This window comes from Mytilus californianus, unplaced genomic scaffold (assembly GCF_021869535.1).
Source record: "Mytilus californianus isolate M0D057914Y unplaced genomic scaffold, xbMytCali1.0.p SCAF_2, whole genome shotgun sequence".
NCBI classification, from domain to species: Eukaryota; Metazoa; Mollusca; class Bivalvia; order Mytilida; family Mytilidae; genus Mytilus; species Mytilus californianus.
Window position 1 is genome coordinate 119078305 of NW_026262668.1, and position 15907 is coordinate 119094211.

Genomic DNA, 15907 nt, shown 5'->3' on the forward strand with positions numbered 1-15907 from the left:
GGATAAATTTTTTAATTTTTTGTGGAGGGGAGGGGGGGTCTATTCGCAACAGCAAAGTGTATTGCACAAAAGCAAAAAATTAAATATAAATTCAAATCATAAAACCAATTCTAAGTTCTTTGACTACAGTTTTTCTGTGTCAGAAACCTTTTATGTGTCAAATATTTAACTACAATCCAAATTCAGACCTGTATCAAGCGCGAATATTGCGTCCATTTTTGGCCAACTGTTCAGGGTTGGACGGACCTCTGCGATCGTATCCAGCTGCGCTTGGCGAAGCAATTTATTACATTTTGAACTTCAAGAGAACCATTGAATGGAATGAAATCAAACATGGCATGAATGTTTCTTATGAGATGCTGACCATGTGTTGTTACTTTGTAGCTGATCCATCATCCAAGATGGCCCCTAGCGGCAGACTTTGTTTAACATAGGACCCTACGGACAATACATACAAATGTCTTCTTTTAGAGAACCACTGAATGGAATGAAACCTAACATGGCATGAATGTTCCTAATGAGTTGCTGGCCAAGTGTTGTTACTTTGTAGCCAATCAATCATCCAAAATGGCTGCCAGCACAGGGATTAAACTTAACGGTTGCCCAGTCGCCCAATGCGACCAGATTTTCGGCTGGGCGAATATATTTATCATCCCGATCGCCCAGCTGGCGACTGAAAATATTTTGCATTGAATCCCATGTCTATCCTTTCCCCCATGATATAAGCAAAAACTGTTCCCAAACGGAAACCCGATTGTCTAATTAAAGCGTGAAAATTGGACGGAGGATTTCCCGAAACCAGTTAGGTCATTTTAATAACCAAAACCCAGTCGGACAACTAAGTTTTCGATGCGAAGTCACGATTTGACACATGTATACCTCTTTCCTAAACACGTTTTCTAATTTCTTTTTTAAAGCTTCTACGATTATTTCATTATTTTTAAGTGTTTTCGTTATGCTTTGGAATCTGAATTACTTTAGAGATACATCCCAGTTGTTCAGAGAGTCATTACAGGTCCGTTTTTGACAAAAACTTGTAAACACAACTTAATTTGTTCTTCAATGAAAAATCGAAATGCAAAATCTCAGAAATAAATATAATAATATCTAGTATGCTAACTAATCTTCGATGAAAAGTAATTATATAATATTTTTGATCAACACTTATTAGAGGATGGCTTGGATTTGAAATAACATTAAATGTTTTATGGAAACAGCTATATTGTCAACAGGAAGTTCAAATTGAAGGGAGATAATTTTGGCGGGAAATTGTTCTAAATTCAGTACTGTCAAATCTTATGATATATTTATGATGGCAATAATTCAAATATTATAAAGTTACCACACACAACCTTTACCAGACTCAAACATTACATATAGGATTACATAAAAAGGCATTTAAGTTTTATTTTATTAGTATAAAAATATGTTGGGCCCCTAAAATTTCAACTGGGCCCCTGAAAAAAATATTTTGGGGGCCCAGCTGGCCCCTGGAGAAAAAGAGTTAAGTTTAGTCCCACCAGCAGGGAACTTAGTTTAACAAAGGATCCTATGTGAAATACATTCAAAAGTCTTTTTTTTGAAGAACCATTGAATGGAATGAAACCAAACGTCTTCTTCTAGAAAACCACTTAATGGATTGAAACCAAACATGGTATGAATGTATCTATTGAAGTGCTTACCACGTGTTGTTACTTTGTAGCAGATTTTTAGCTCACCTGGCCCGAAGGGCCAAGTGAGCTTTTCTCATCACTTGGCATTCGTCGTCCGTCGTCGTTAGCTTTTTACAAAAATCTTCTCCTCTGAAACCACTGGGCTAAATTAAACCAAACTTGGACACAATCATCATTAGGGTATCTAGTTTAAAAAATATGTCCGATGACCCCGCCAACCAACCAAGATGGCCGCCATGGCTAAAAATAGAACATATGGGTAAAATGTAGATTTTGGCTTATATCTCCGAAACCAAAGCATTTAGAGTAAATCTGACCTGGATAAAACTGATTATCAGGTCAAGATCTATCTGCCCTGAAATTTTCAGACAAATCTGACAACCTGTTGTTGGGTTGCTGCCCCAGAATTGGTAATTTTAAGGAAATTTTGCAGTTTTTGGTTATTATCTTGAATATTATTACAGATAGAGATAAACTGTAAACAGCAATAATGTTTAGCAAAGTAAGATCTACAAATCTTCTTCTCTGAAACTACTGAGACAAATTAACCATACTTGGCCATAATCATTATTAGGGTATCTAGTTTAAAAAATTTGTCCGATGACCCCGCCTTCCAACCATCATGGCCGACTTGGTTAAAAATAGAACATAGGGGTAAAATGCAGTTTTTGGTTTATATCTCTGAAACTAAAGCATTTAGAGCAAATCTGACAGGTGGCAAAAATGTTCATCAGATTTAGATTTATCTGCCCTGAAATTTTCAGACGAGTCTGTCAACCCGTTGTTGGGTTGCTGCCCCTGAGTTAGTAATTTTACAAAAATTTTGCAGTTTTTATACGCCTGTTTACGGGACGTATTATGGTATACCTCTGTCCGTCCGTCTGTCTGTCCGTCCGTCTGTCCGTCCGTCGTCAACATGTCGGACATTAACTCAAAAACGCTTTAACCAATTTGCATAAAACTTTGGTGAATTGTTTATATCTATTGACGTGAGCTCCCTTTTGTTTTTTATAAATTTTAGATTTTACGTTTCCGAGCTATGGGGTTTTATTCATTAAAAAAAGGGGGATTTTCCAGTTTTCGGACAATAAGTCAAGAATGCTTTCACCAACTTGCAAGAAATTGTGCTGAATTGTTTATATCTATTGACATGAGCTCCCTTTCGATTTTTATAAATTTTAGATTTTACGTTTCTGAGTTACAGGGTTTTATTCATTAAAAAAAGGGGGATTTTCCAGTTTTCAGACAAAAACTCAAAAATGCTTTCAGCAGTTCTTATGAAACTTTGGTGAATTGTTTATATCTATTGATGTAAGCTCCATTTAGAATTTTATTAATTTTACATTTTACATTTCTGATTTATGGGGGTTTTATTCATTAAAAAAAGGGGGATTTTCCAGTTTTCAGACAATAACTCAAAAATGCTGTCAGCAATTCTCATGAAACTTTGGTTAATTGTTTATATCTATTGATGTAAGCTCCCTTTACATTTTTCATAAATTTCTAATTTGACATTGAGAATTAATTGAACTTTATTTGTTTATAGTCTGAGAACAGATTTACTAAGTATTGCGCAACAGCACAGTGTATTGCACAACAGCAAGAAATCTTTAATTGAATATAAATTCAATTCATATAACCAATTTCAAGTTCTTTGACTACAGTTATTCAGAAACCTATAATATGTTGAATATTTAATACAATCCAAATTCAGACCTGTATCAAGCTTGAATATTGTGTCCATTTTTGCCCCAACTGTTCAGGGTTGGACCTCTGCGGGCATATCCAGCTGCGCTCAGCGAAGCAGTTTATTTGTTATTATCTTAGATATCATTATAATATCTAATATCTAATACTATTAATTATGATTTTAACCTTATTTTACATGATTTCCAAAGCATCAGTAAATTCAGGTGAGCGACACAGGCTCTTGAGAGCCTCTAGTTTATTGTCCTTATAAAGTCATTTTCTACAATTTCAATGAATTTATTGGTAATTTCTGTAAACTTTACAAAAGTCTTCTGCTTTTGATTAATTTACGGGGCCAATAGTAAACCAAATTTGGCCTCAATCATTATTAGGGTATCTGTTATGATTTTAATCTATTTTTACATGATTTCCAAAACCGAAGTAGAATTAGGTGAGCGACACAGGCTCTTGGGAGCTTCAAGTTAGTTTTAGAATGATTTTCTTTTGATTTTCAATGTGAAAGATAACTAGCTCTTAGAGGTAACATTAAATTGAAAATATCTTAAAGACTTTACACTCTAGTTTTGTTCAAAATAGCTTGATTGGCCAAAATAACATGAAATATAATTGATATGGTCATACTGTTGATGTAGAGCTTGTATACATACATATATTATTGAGTTAAAAAAAACTTTCCATGTCTTTTTTTTTTTCAACTGACAGGGTAAATCTAAATACACAAATAACAAGACAGTATTTAGTAAGGAACAACACACCAGTTTTATAGGACAAACAAGAAAAATCAATGAACCTGATTGTGAAGATATGATAATGGGCATTCATCCTGGACACAAAGGTATGTTGGTGTTAACTTCCACTCTACACATGCAGGTTCACATGCTCTCACACAACTGCAAGCCATTGCATCTCTTGTAGAAGTCGGTGTCTAATTTGCAAAATCATATTGATCTTGGTTGGACTTGTCATTGCCTGTTCCTTAGAGAAGTAATTCTAAAAGACATACTATTTTTATTGTCAAGCCTGAAACATTTATGTTGCCAAAGCGAGACATAGCGATTCAAGACTCTGTTGTGTTAGATGTCAATGTTTAGATTCAGGCTGTGTTTGTGAGTTTGAATCTTGCAAGTGGCAGGTGCATTTGACTCTAACTTTAATTGACAAGGATGGTCTTTTTCCCTCCTGAAGTCTGTGGTTCTCACAGGACACTCCACCAATAAAAACTGACCATCACAATATATAAATATAGTGCTGCAGGGGAGTTTAATACCATCAGTCAATTATAAATAATGTCCAAGTAGTTATGTTTTGCACCGCCCCTCAAATATGATCATTGACTGAAACTTTTGAGTAGTTTACATGTATGTTAAAGTTTGTGATTAGGTCAGTTAAATAGAATCACTAATAGTAAGGGTGATTTCAGGAAAAAAAATATGGGGGGTTTGGATGGCACTTGAATTATTTTTGTATGATTGGGGGCAGGTGACGAATTTCAATTTGTGTTATGTTTGCAAAGTAAAATGTAATTGTATGGGTGACGGCCATAAAAAAAGGGCCTTCCAACTCCCTATATTGTTTTTTCTGCAATTTACTATCAAAATTACATACAGCCAAGACAGATCTGTGTGTCAACATTTTTTTCAATTTCTAACATGTCAAAATTGTTTCTTTTCAACTGGATATGTTTGTTTCAGCTTTGAAGAATTATGCGGAAGAATCTCACAATACAGACTGTCACAAGCTGGATGATATGAGTGAAGAGGACAATCATGTCAACTGCAAGAAGTCTACAGAAGAGGAAGAGCCAACGCTAGTATTAAGTCATTCGCATGGTGGTCACGGTCATAGTCACTGTCACAAAGTACCCAAGACAGTGGCTGCTATTGCTTGGATGGTCATTATTGGTGATGGAATCCACAACTTTTCTGATGGTTTAGCTATAGGTGCAGCTTTTGCAGATAGTTTAACAGGAGGATTGAGTACATCTATCGCTGTATTCTGTCATGAACTACCTCATGAAATAGGTTAGATATTGATATGGTTGTTGATAGACGTATACAAATATTACTTTGTACTTGCATTGCAAAAGCTAAGGAAATCTTTGCAAGTCTTTTTTTTCGTAAAGATTGTAGCAATGTAATGACATTTCTTGTCTTGCAATTCTATATACACTTACCGAATTCAGTCGTGTAATATCTACAGTTTTTTACTCCAAAGTTAAGATTAACAGACGGGTGTGGATTATAGAGTACTATAAGCAAGAAATACCAGAAAAACTTGATTCTGTGATGTTTGTTGATGTCCGCCATGTTTGTTATTGAAACTGAAGAGGGTGCCTTAATTCTTTTAAAAACCTAATCCATATTAATATGCAATTTTTGTCTCCCCTTTACAGAGTAAAAAAATGAGACATAAATATGCTGTTTCTGGTGTCTTTGGCATCTCTGGCATAAACAATGTATTAGTTTCTGATTTGGTAAGTTTATGGGGAACAACTAGTGGTAGGTCAATGATATTTGGTAAGCAGTTGTGTTAGAATCGGCACACCTCATTTCCATGGAAATTATTTGGCCCCAGTCCTTCAGTCATGGTCTATTGACTTTGAAACTTTTAATTAGTTTACATGTATTAGTTTGTGATTAGGTCAGTTTATTTGGGAACCACTAGTGGTAGGACAATGATATTTGGTATGCAGTTGTATTAGCATTGGCACATCTCATTTCCATCGTCCTGAACATGCATGAAATAATTGCCACTGGACATTAAGCAACCAACATTCAATCAATCAATCAATCTCATTTCCATGGAGATCATTTGATCCTGTCCCCTCATTTATAGTCTATTGACTTTGAAACTTTAACTTACTTTTCATGTATTAGTTTGTGATTAGGTCTGTTAATGAGGAAGCACTAGTGGTAGTTCAATGATAATTGATATGCAGTTGTATTAGCATTGGCACATCTCATTTCCGTGGAGATTGTTTAGCTCTGTACCTTCACTCAGTCATGGTTCATTGACTTTGTGACTATTTTGCATAAATAAGTATTGCTATTTTAATTTCAACATTTGCAATTTATTATCAAAATAACAAAAAGGCGAAACATATCTCTGTGTTAACAGTTTATTATGTAAAAATTCAATATTAACTGATATGTATCAAAATCAAATGCTTCTTTACAAATTTCTCATTTCTTTTCATAGCACTGCATAGGTGAAACTAGAATCTACTAGTTAACAATGTTTCGAAAAAAGTAAAGAGGTCAGCCGGGAACCAGTTTAAACATAATAATGTTTAAAATACAAAACGTAATCGTTTAGTCATTCTGTTTTGGTGTTTCACACTGCTGCATGTATTTAATTTTAGCTAAAGGTCCTTCAAACATTTATGTGATGAATATGTCTGACAGTATTTCACTAAAAGATGGAACGGTTTTAGTTTCAAGGTCGTATTCTTTAGCGATATTTTCCGCACACTCTGTTTGTGATTTACATGTTCTATTATGATATCCGGTTAATATCAAAACAACTTTAATAAGTGTTTTTCTTGTGATTTTTCCTTATTTTAACACTCGTGAAGTGTTCTAGTACCATTTACAAGCATTTTCGACTTCTAATTGATATGGAAAATGGCTTATTCCATGACAAATCCGCAACCAATCACACAACCTTTGAAATTACCATAGTTTCTAAAGACTTTTTTAACAAAAGAAAAAAAGGTTTTTTCCTGAATTCCTGGTGGCAAAAAGGAGGTGCAGACAATATATCATTGCAGACTTTATAATGCCAATAACGGTTTGTTGTGTATGTAGTCACTTTTTAGCTCACCTGGCCCAAAGGGCCAAGTGAGCTTTTCTCATCACTTGGCGTCCGTCGTCCGTCGTCGGCGTTAACTTTTTACATTTTGAACTTCTTCTAGAGAACCACTGAATGGAATGAAACCAAACATGGCATGAATGTTCCTTATGAGGTGCTGACCAAGTGTTGTTACTTTGTAGCCAATCCATCATCCAAGATGGCCGCCAGCGGGGGACTTAGTTTAACATAGGACCCTATGGGAAATGCATACAAATGACTTCTTTTAGAGAACCACTGAATGGAATGAAACCAAACATGGCATGAATGTTCCTTATGAGGTGCTCACCAAGTGTTGTTACTTTGTAGCCGATCCATCATCCAAGATGGCCGCCAGCGGGGGGACTTAGTTTAACATAGGACCCTATGGGAAATACATAAAAGTGTCTTCTTTTAGAGAACTACTGAATGGAATGGAACCAAACATGGCATGAATGTTCCTTATGAGATGCTGACCAAGTGTTGTTACTTTGCAGTCGGTCCATCATCCAAGATGGCCGCCAGCGGGGGACTTACAATGTAGTTTAACATAGGACCCTATGGGAAATACATACAAATGTCTTCTTTTAGAGAACCACTGAATGGAATGAAACCAAACATGGCATGAATGTTCCTTATGAGGTTCTGACCAAGTGTTGTTACTTTGTAGCCGATCCATCATCCAAGATGGCCGTCAGTGGGGGACTTAGTTTAACATAGGACCTATGGGAAATACATACAAATGTCTTCTTTTAGAGAACCACTGAATGGAATGAAACCAAACATGGCATGAATGTTCCTTATGAGGTGCTGACCAAGTGTTGTTACTTTGCAGTCGGTCCATTATCCAAGATGGCCGACAGCAGGGGACTTAGTTTAACAAAGGACCTATGGGAAATACATACAAATGTCTTCTTTTAGAGAATCACTGAATGGAATGAAACCAAACATGACATGAATGTTCCTTATGAGTTGCTGACCAAGTGTTGTTACTTTGCAGTCAATCCATCATCCAAGATGGCCGCTAGGGGGGGGGGGGGGGGCTTAGTTTAACATAGGACTCTATGGGAAATACATACAAATGTCTTCTTTTAGAGTACCACTGAATGGAATGAAACCAAACATGGCATGAATGTTCCTTATGAAGTGCTGACCAAGTGTTGCTACTTTGTTGCCGATTTACTGTTCAAGATGGCCACCAGGATATTTTATTAAATAACGGGACCAATATTAATCAAAATTTGGCCTCAATCATTATTTGGGTATCTGTTATGATTTTTATCTATCTTTACATGATTTCTTAAACCAAAGTAGAGTCAGGTGAGCGACACAGGCTCTTGAGAGCCTCTAGTTTAATGCTGAAACAATTCAAGGGTGGAAACAAGCCTAATGCTATCACAGAATAATTATACCCAACACAAACCAAACTTATTATGCAGTTGAATCATGGGATGGGGATGTGTCACATACTTAAGTCAGGACACTCTGACCTTGACTTTGACCTTTCACCACTATGATAGTAAAACCATATCCAATTCATGTCCTGCTCATATCTTATGTACCGTTAAACGTAGGTTAAACAAACTTGATATGCAGTTGCATTTTGGCTTTTGGGTGTGTCATATACCAGTGGGGTCACTCTAACCTTTGACACCTTGTCTAATAATTTGTGTCCTCATAACTTTTTTACCATAGAACTTAAATTGACCAAACTTAGTATTCTGATACATCATGGGATGGGATGTGTCATTTATCCAAGTCAGGTCACACTGGTCTTGAATTTGACCTTTGACCCCTATGAAAGTAAGACATTGTCTGTTTTGTGTTTGGTGCATACATTTTGTACTGTAGCACTTAGATCGACAAAACTTTGTATACAGAAGCATCATACTGACTTTAACCATTATTTTTTGAATTTACAGTATACATACTGACCTCAGACTTTGTTCCTGGTTCAGTATAATTCTTTCAGATTGACGGATCAGTAACCATGTTTCAATCTAATACAGAGGAACATTAGTCCCTCTATGCAGACAGTTCTAAATTTGGTTGAATTTTTCAAGCTTTTTATGAGTCCAGTTCTGTTATATGCACGATATGTGTTAAGTTTTCATTTAAAAATGTAAATTTTGTTACAATACAATATTCAGGGTTTTCAATAAGAGCCGGCTCCCGGCGTAATTTCCACGTTTCAAATTAAGGATATCGCCGGTTCAAATTGTGTTATCAAATAAAAATAAAATAAATAAAACTGTGCTCATAATCATTCCATAAAACACGTAATCATCGTTTGAATTGACATTTGTCTTGTCTTGCGCTTTGTTTAGGTGTTCTCGTCGAGGTCTGCATTACAATATATTTATAAATTCTTGAGTTACGGAGATGGACATCTGAAATGATTTTTATACGCCCGTCAAATTTTGACGGGACGTCTTATGGTATACAAATGTCTGGTGTCCATCCGTCCGTCTGTCTGTCCGCCGTAAACATGTCTCACCATAACTTGAGAATGACTTATCCAAATTTCATGAAACTTAACATAGTTGTTTCTTATGATGGTCAGACGATCTGTATACTTTTTGGTGAAAATAAGATTAAAACTTTTTGAGTTACGGGACTTAGTAACTAAAACAGGTGTGTGCTTTTTTTCACATGTCGCGCCATATCTCAAAAACAATTTATGATTATTGCTTAAAACTTTACACACTTCTTAGTTTATTAATCTTAAGATCTGTATACTTTTTGGTGATGATTCAAAATTTCATTTTAGAGATATTGAGAATTTTGTTAAAAAAGGGGGAGGGGTTTTTCACACGTCGCGCCGTATCTCAAAAACAGTTAATGATTATTGCTTAAAACTTTACACACTTCTTAGTTATATTAACCTTAAGATCTGTATACTTTTTGGTGATGATTCAAAATTTAATTTTTGAGTTATTGAGTATTTTGTAAAAAAAGGGGGAGGGGTTTTTCACATGTCGCGCAGTATCTCAAAAACGATTTATGATTATTGCTTAAAATTTTACACACTTCTTAGTTATATTAATCTAAAGAGCTGTATACTTTTTGGTTTTGATTCAAAATTTTATTTTAGAGATATAGAGTTTTTTGTAAAAAAAAAAAAGGGGATTTTCGCATGTCACGCTGTATGTCAGAAACTATTTATGCTTATTGCACAAAAATTCACACACAAGACGACGGGCGTATCATGCGCTCATGGCGCAGCTGTTTATTAATGCAATCATTTGTGTGCTTTGAAAAAAAATTATTCTACATATTAGTAAAGCACACTTTTGTCACAGAGAGAAAACACATGTTGATCCAAGATGACAAGTAAACAAGTAAAAAGAAAATCGACGTTGCGTGATTTCTTTACAGCCCCCAAAAAGAAAAAAAGTAGCAGGTGAAAACAGAATCGCATATGCAATTTACCCATGAACATCAATAGTTGTGACAATTCTATAATAATGATCATAATAATTTTTGGATCCATTCAACGCTGATATGGTTGTCAAGTATATATGGGTGTTTTTCAAAAAATGTCCACTTTCTCTGTCCAGGGTTGAAATTGGGATAAAATCATATATATTTTTATTTCTTTTTGTCTCAGTCTATAAATTGTACTTATTAAAGACAACAACAACACTTTTTGTCTGCTTTGTGGGAAGGACTCTGTGAAAATATCAGACCAAAGGGCTCGAAAACAGCAAAAACGCTCTGTCCACATTTGAAAGTTTATTAAAATTTTCAAAATTTTATACAATTTACCAATCTTTTTTTGTGCCTTTTTCAATGTTTTGTCATAAAGCTACATCTGAAAATTACAAAAAGTATTCAGATATTTAGATAAGTTCAAATAGATTTTTGTTAGTAACTTTTTAAGTAGTGTCCATGAAAAAATGTCCACTTCACAACAATAACAAACAATTGACAATATAATCATCATTCTTTTATTTAGATTGTAGTCTTTCCTTTTACTTGCCACTAATACAACTTCCTTTAGTAAAATGGCGGTCATCTATGGATTCAGAGGATATAGTTCGTCTGCATTGAATCAATTGGAAGGTCCTTTTGATAGCGTACTTGTTTACTTGTCCACTTTGCATTATCTTTTTTTATACGCCTGTTTACGGGACGTATAATGGTATACCGTTGTCCGTCTGTCTGTCCGTCGTTAACATGTCGGACATTAACTCAAAAATGCTTTAACCAATTTGCATAAAACTTTGGTGAATTGTTTATATCTATTGATGTGAGCTCCCTTTCGTTTTTTATCAAATTTAGATTTACCGTTTCCGAGTTTTGGGGTTTTATTCATTAAAAAAAGGGGGATTTTCCAGTTTTCAATCAATAAGTCAAGAATGCTTTCACCAACTTGCAAGAAATTTTGGTGAATTGTTTATATCTATTGACATAAGTTCCCTTTCCATTTTTATAAATTTAAGATTTTACGTTTCAGAGTTACAGGGTTTTATTCATAAAAAAAGGGGGGGGGGGTTTCCAGTTTTCGGACAAAAACTCAAAAATGCTTTCAGCAATTCTTATGAAACTTTGGTGAATCGTTTGTATGTATTGATGTAAGCTCCCTTTAGAATTTTATTAATTTTACATTTTACATTTCTGAGTTATGGGGTTTTATTCATTAAAAAAAGGGGTGATTTTCCAGTTTTCTGACAATAACTCAAAAATGCTGTCACCAATTCTCATGAAACTTTGGTGAATTGTTTATATCTATTGATGTAAGCTCCCTTTACAATTTTCATAAATTTCTAATTTGACATTGAGAATTAATTGAACTTTATTTGTTTATAGTCTGACAACAGATTTACTTAGTATTGCACAACAGCAAGAAATCTTTATTGAATATAAATTCAATTCATATAACCAATTTCAAGTTCTTTGACTACATTTATTCAGAAATCTATAATATGTCAAAAATTTAATAACAATCCAAATTCAGACCTGAATCAAGCTTGAATATTGTGTCCATTTTTGCCCCAACTGTTCAGGGTTGGACCTCTGCAGGCGTATCTAGCAGCGCTCAGTGAAGCAGTTTATTACGAAATGTTGACCTCAAATCATAAAAAACTTGGGAGTTCATGAAATAAAATGTATTATATAAGAAAATATTCATAAAAAACATGTACCTGAGAAACTGGGTGTAACAACAATGGCTGCTAACATGTAAATATGTCCACTGCGCAACTGTCAACTACGCAACATTTCATTGTGGTGTGGACACCACCCATTGCGAAGTGAACACAGATTGTTTCATAGGGGACATATATCGTTACGCAATGGACATTTCTGAATATTTATTGAACACACAATATGTCAGTGTAACAACAGGTCGATGTACATGTATTGTTTATCCTGTTTCCAGTTTCTGTTATAGTTTTATATTCTAACCTACTCTGAAAATTTCGATTATAAAAAAAAAAATCACAGAAATTCTATATAGGTTGGCCTGCAATTTTTGTTTTGTGCATGTTATTTTTATCAATTAGTTATTAATAAAGAATGATTCTATAGCAATTGGAATTGTGGATGTAAACCCTACCATATGGAGAGCTGCACCCTGTTTTCTGTCAATAATCAATATAATTAAGATCATAATTGATATCAAAATATTTTTATTTATAAAGCAATATCACAATTTACTAAGATTAACCTTACTTCTATCACCCTCTTCAAATTAGTAAACAGCCTGTTTACTTCAAACCTATTGAAAACCCTGCATACTGATATCAAATTAAATTTTAATTAATGTTATCGTACATTTTTGTCGAGTCGCAGAAAGCTCAACATAGGAATAGTGATCAGGCGGCGGCAGCATTAGCTAACTTCTTAAAAGCTTTATATTTTATAAGGTGGAAGACCTGGATGCCTCATACTTTGTATATATATGCCTCATGTTACAAGTTTCCGTCAGTCACATGTCCAATGTCTTTGACCTCATTTTCATGGTTCAGTGACTACTTCAAAAAAAAGTTCAGAGTATTTGGAATGTTAAATTCTCTCTTATTATAAGTAATAGGATAACTATATTTGGTATGTGCGTACCGTGCAAGGTCCTCATGCCCGTCAGACAGTTTTCACTTGACCTCGACCTCATTTCATGGATCAGTGAACAAGGTTTAGTTTTCGTGGTCGTCCATATCTCAGATACTATAAGCAATAGGTCTACTATATTTGGTGTATTGAATGATTGTAAGGTGTACATGTTCAACTGGCAGGTGTCATCTGACCTTGACCTCATTTTAATGGTTCAGTGGTCATAGTTTAAGTTTTTAACTCACCTGGCCCAAAGGGCCAAATGAGCTTTTCTCATCACTTGGCGTCCGTTGTCCATCGTCCTGCGTCCGTAAACTATTACAAAAATTTTCTCCTTCGAAACTAATGGGCCAAATTTGACCAAACTTGGCCACAATCATCATTGGGGTATCTAGTTTAAAAAATGTGTCCGGTGACCCGGCCAACCAACCAAGATGGCCGCCATGGCTAAAAATAGAACATAGGGGTAAATTGTAGATTTTGGCTTATATCTCTGAAACCAAAGCATTTAGAGTCCGTTGTTGGGTTGCTGCCCCTGAATTGGTAATTTTAAGGAAATTTTGCCGTTTTTGGTTATTATCTTGAATATTATTATAGAAAGAGATAAACTGTAAACAGCAGTAATGTTCAGCAAAGTAAGATCTACAAATAAGTCAACTTGACCAAAATGGTAAGTTGACCCCTTAAGGAGTTATTGCCCTTTATAGCTATAGTCAATTTTTAACCATTTTTTGTAAATTTTTGTAATCTTTTACAAAAATCGTCTCCTCTGAAACTACTAAGACAAATTTAAACAAACTTGTCCACAATCATCATTAGGGTATCTGGTTTTAAAAATGTGTCCGATGACCCCTCCCTGGAACCAAGATGGCCGACATGGCTAAAAAATAGTACATAGGGTAAAATGCAGTTTTTGGCTCTATCTCTGAAACCAAAGCATTTAGAGCAAATCTGACAAGGATAAAATTGTTCATTAGGTCAAGATCTATCTGCCCTGAAATTTTCAGACCAATCAGGCAACACGTTGTTGGGTTGCTGCCCCTGAATTGGAAATTTTCAGAAAATTTTGCAGCTTTTGGTTATTATCTTGAATATTATTATAGATAAAAATAAACTGTAAACAGCAATAATGTACAGCAAAGTAAGATCTACAAATAAGTCAACATGACCAAAATTGTCAATTGACCCCTTAAGGAATTATTGCCCTTTATAGTCAATTTTTTACAATTTTCATAAATTTTGTAAATTTTTGTAAATTTTTGCAAAATATTTTCCACTGTAACTACTGGGCCAAGTTCATTATAGATAGAGATAATTGTAAGCAACAAGAATGTTCAGTAAAGTAAGATCTACAAACACATCACCATCACCAAAACACAATTTTGTCATGAATCCATCTGTGTCCTTTGTTTAATATGCACATAGACCAAGGTGAGCTACACAGGCTCTTTAGAGCCTCTAGTTGTGTTTTTGGTCTGTTTTTCTAATACTGTATGCAATAGGTCAACTGTATTTGTTGTATGGAAATATTTTACGATGTACATGTTAGTCTGGCAGGTTTTATTTGATCTTGACCTCATTTTCACGGTTCATTACTCAATGTTAAGTTTTTGTGTTTTGGTCTGTTTTTCTCATACTGTATGCAGTAGGTCAACTATATTTGGTGTATGGAAATATTTAACGATGTACATGTCAGTCTGGCAGGTTTCATTTGACCTTGACCTCATTTTCATGGTTCATTGCTCAATGTTAAGTTTTTGTGTTTTGGTCTGTTTTTCTAATACTGTATGCAGAAGGTCAACAATATTTGGTGTATGGAAATATTTTACGATGTACATGTCAGTCTGGCAGGTTTTATTTGACCTTGACCTCATTTTCATGGTTCATTGCTCAATGTTCAGTTTTTGTGTTTTGGTCTGTTTTTATTAAACTTTAAGCAATAGGTCAACTATATTTGGTGTATGGAATGATTGTAAGGTGTATATGTCTGTCTGGCAGGTATCATCTGACCTTCACCTCATTTTCATGGTTGATTGGTCAGTGTTCAGTTTTCCTGGTTATCTTTGTTTCTTAGATACTTAAAGCAATAGGTCAACTATATTTGATGCATGGAATGATTTTAAGGTGTACGTGTCTGTCTGGCAGGGTTCATCTGACCTTGACTTCATTTTCATGGTTCATTGGTCAGTATAGAATTTCCATGGTTTGGTCTGTTTCTTTTATACTATAAGCAATAGGTTATCTATATTCTGTGTATGGAATGATTGCATTAAAGGTGTACATGTATTCCTGGCTTGGTTTATCTGACATTGACCTCATTTTCTTGGATCATAAATGTTAATGTGTTGAAGTAAAATCTTTATATGTAGGACTATCAACATAAAATCAATGGTCAGTATAGTAGGCGAGACATTTCAGCATGTGCACTCTTGTTATACTTGGAATAGAGAAAATAAACAAGTGTGACCTATGTATACATTTGTCTGACCATGTGCTCAAAGTTTATCAGAACATGTGCTTTGTGTCATTGAAATTATGTGTTAGTAGTGTAATGATGCTCATTGCAAGATAAGTCGTAAAATTTGTTGAATAGCTATAGCTATTATGCATTGTTGACCAAATTATTTGCCTATTTTGATTTT

At 34.7% G+C, this 15907-nt stretch overlaps 1 protein-coding gene across 9 annotated transcripts in view; it reads left to right on the top strand.

The window, feature by feature from the left end:
• Positions 1 to 15907, top strand: part of LOC127730854 (zinc transporter ZIP6-like) — a 95326-nt gene that overhangs the window by 18746 nt on the left and 60673 nt on the right. For 6 of the 9 annotated variants that reach the window (XR_007995326.1, XM_052239461.1, XM_052239458.1 and 3 more), the window contains exons 6-7: positions 4086 to 4218; positions 5075 to 5404. The exons of the other annotated variants lie outside the window; for them this stretch is intronic. Coding sequence is in view for 5 of the 6 variants with exons in the window: in XM_052239461.1 (XP_052095421.1) it covers positions 4086 to 4218; positions 5075 to 5404 (463 nt within the window). In the remaining variant the exon portion in view is untranslated. The remainder of the gene's footprint in view (positions 1 to 4085; positions 4219 to 5074; positions 5405 to 15907) is intronic. 9 annotated transcript variants of the gene reach the window in all.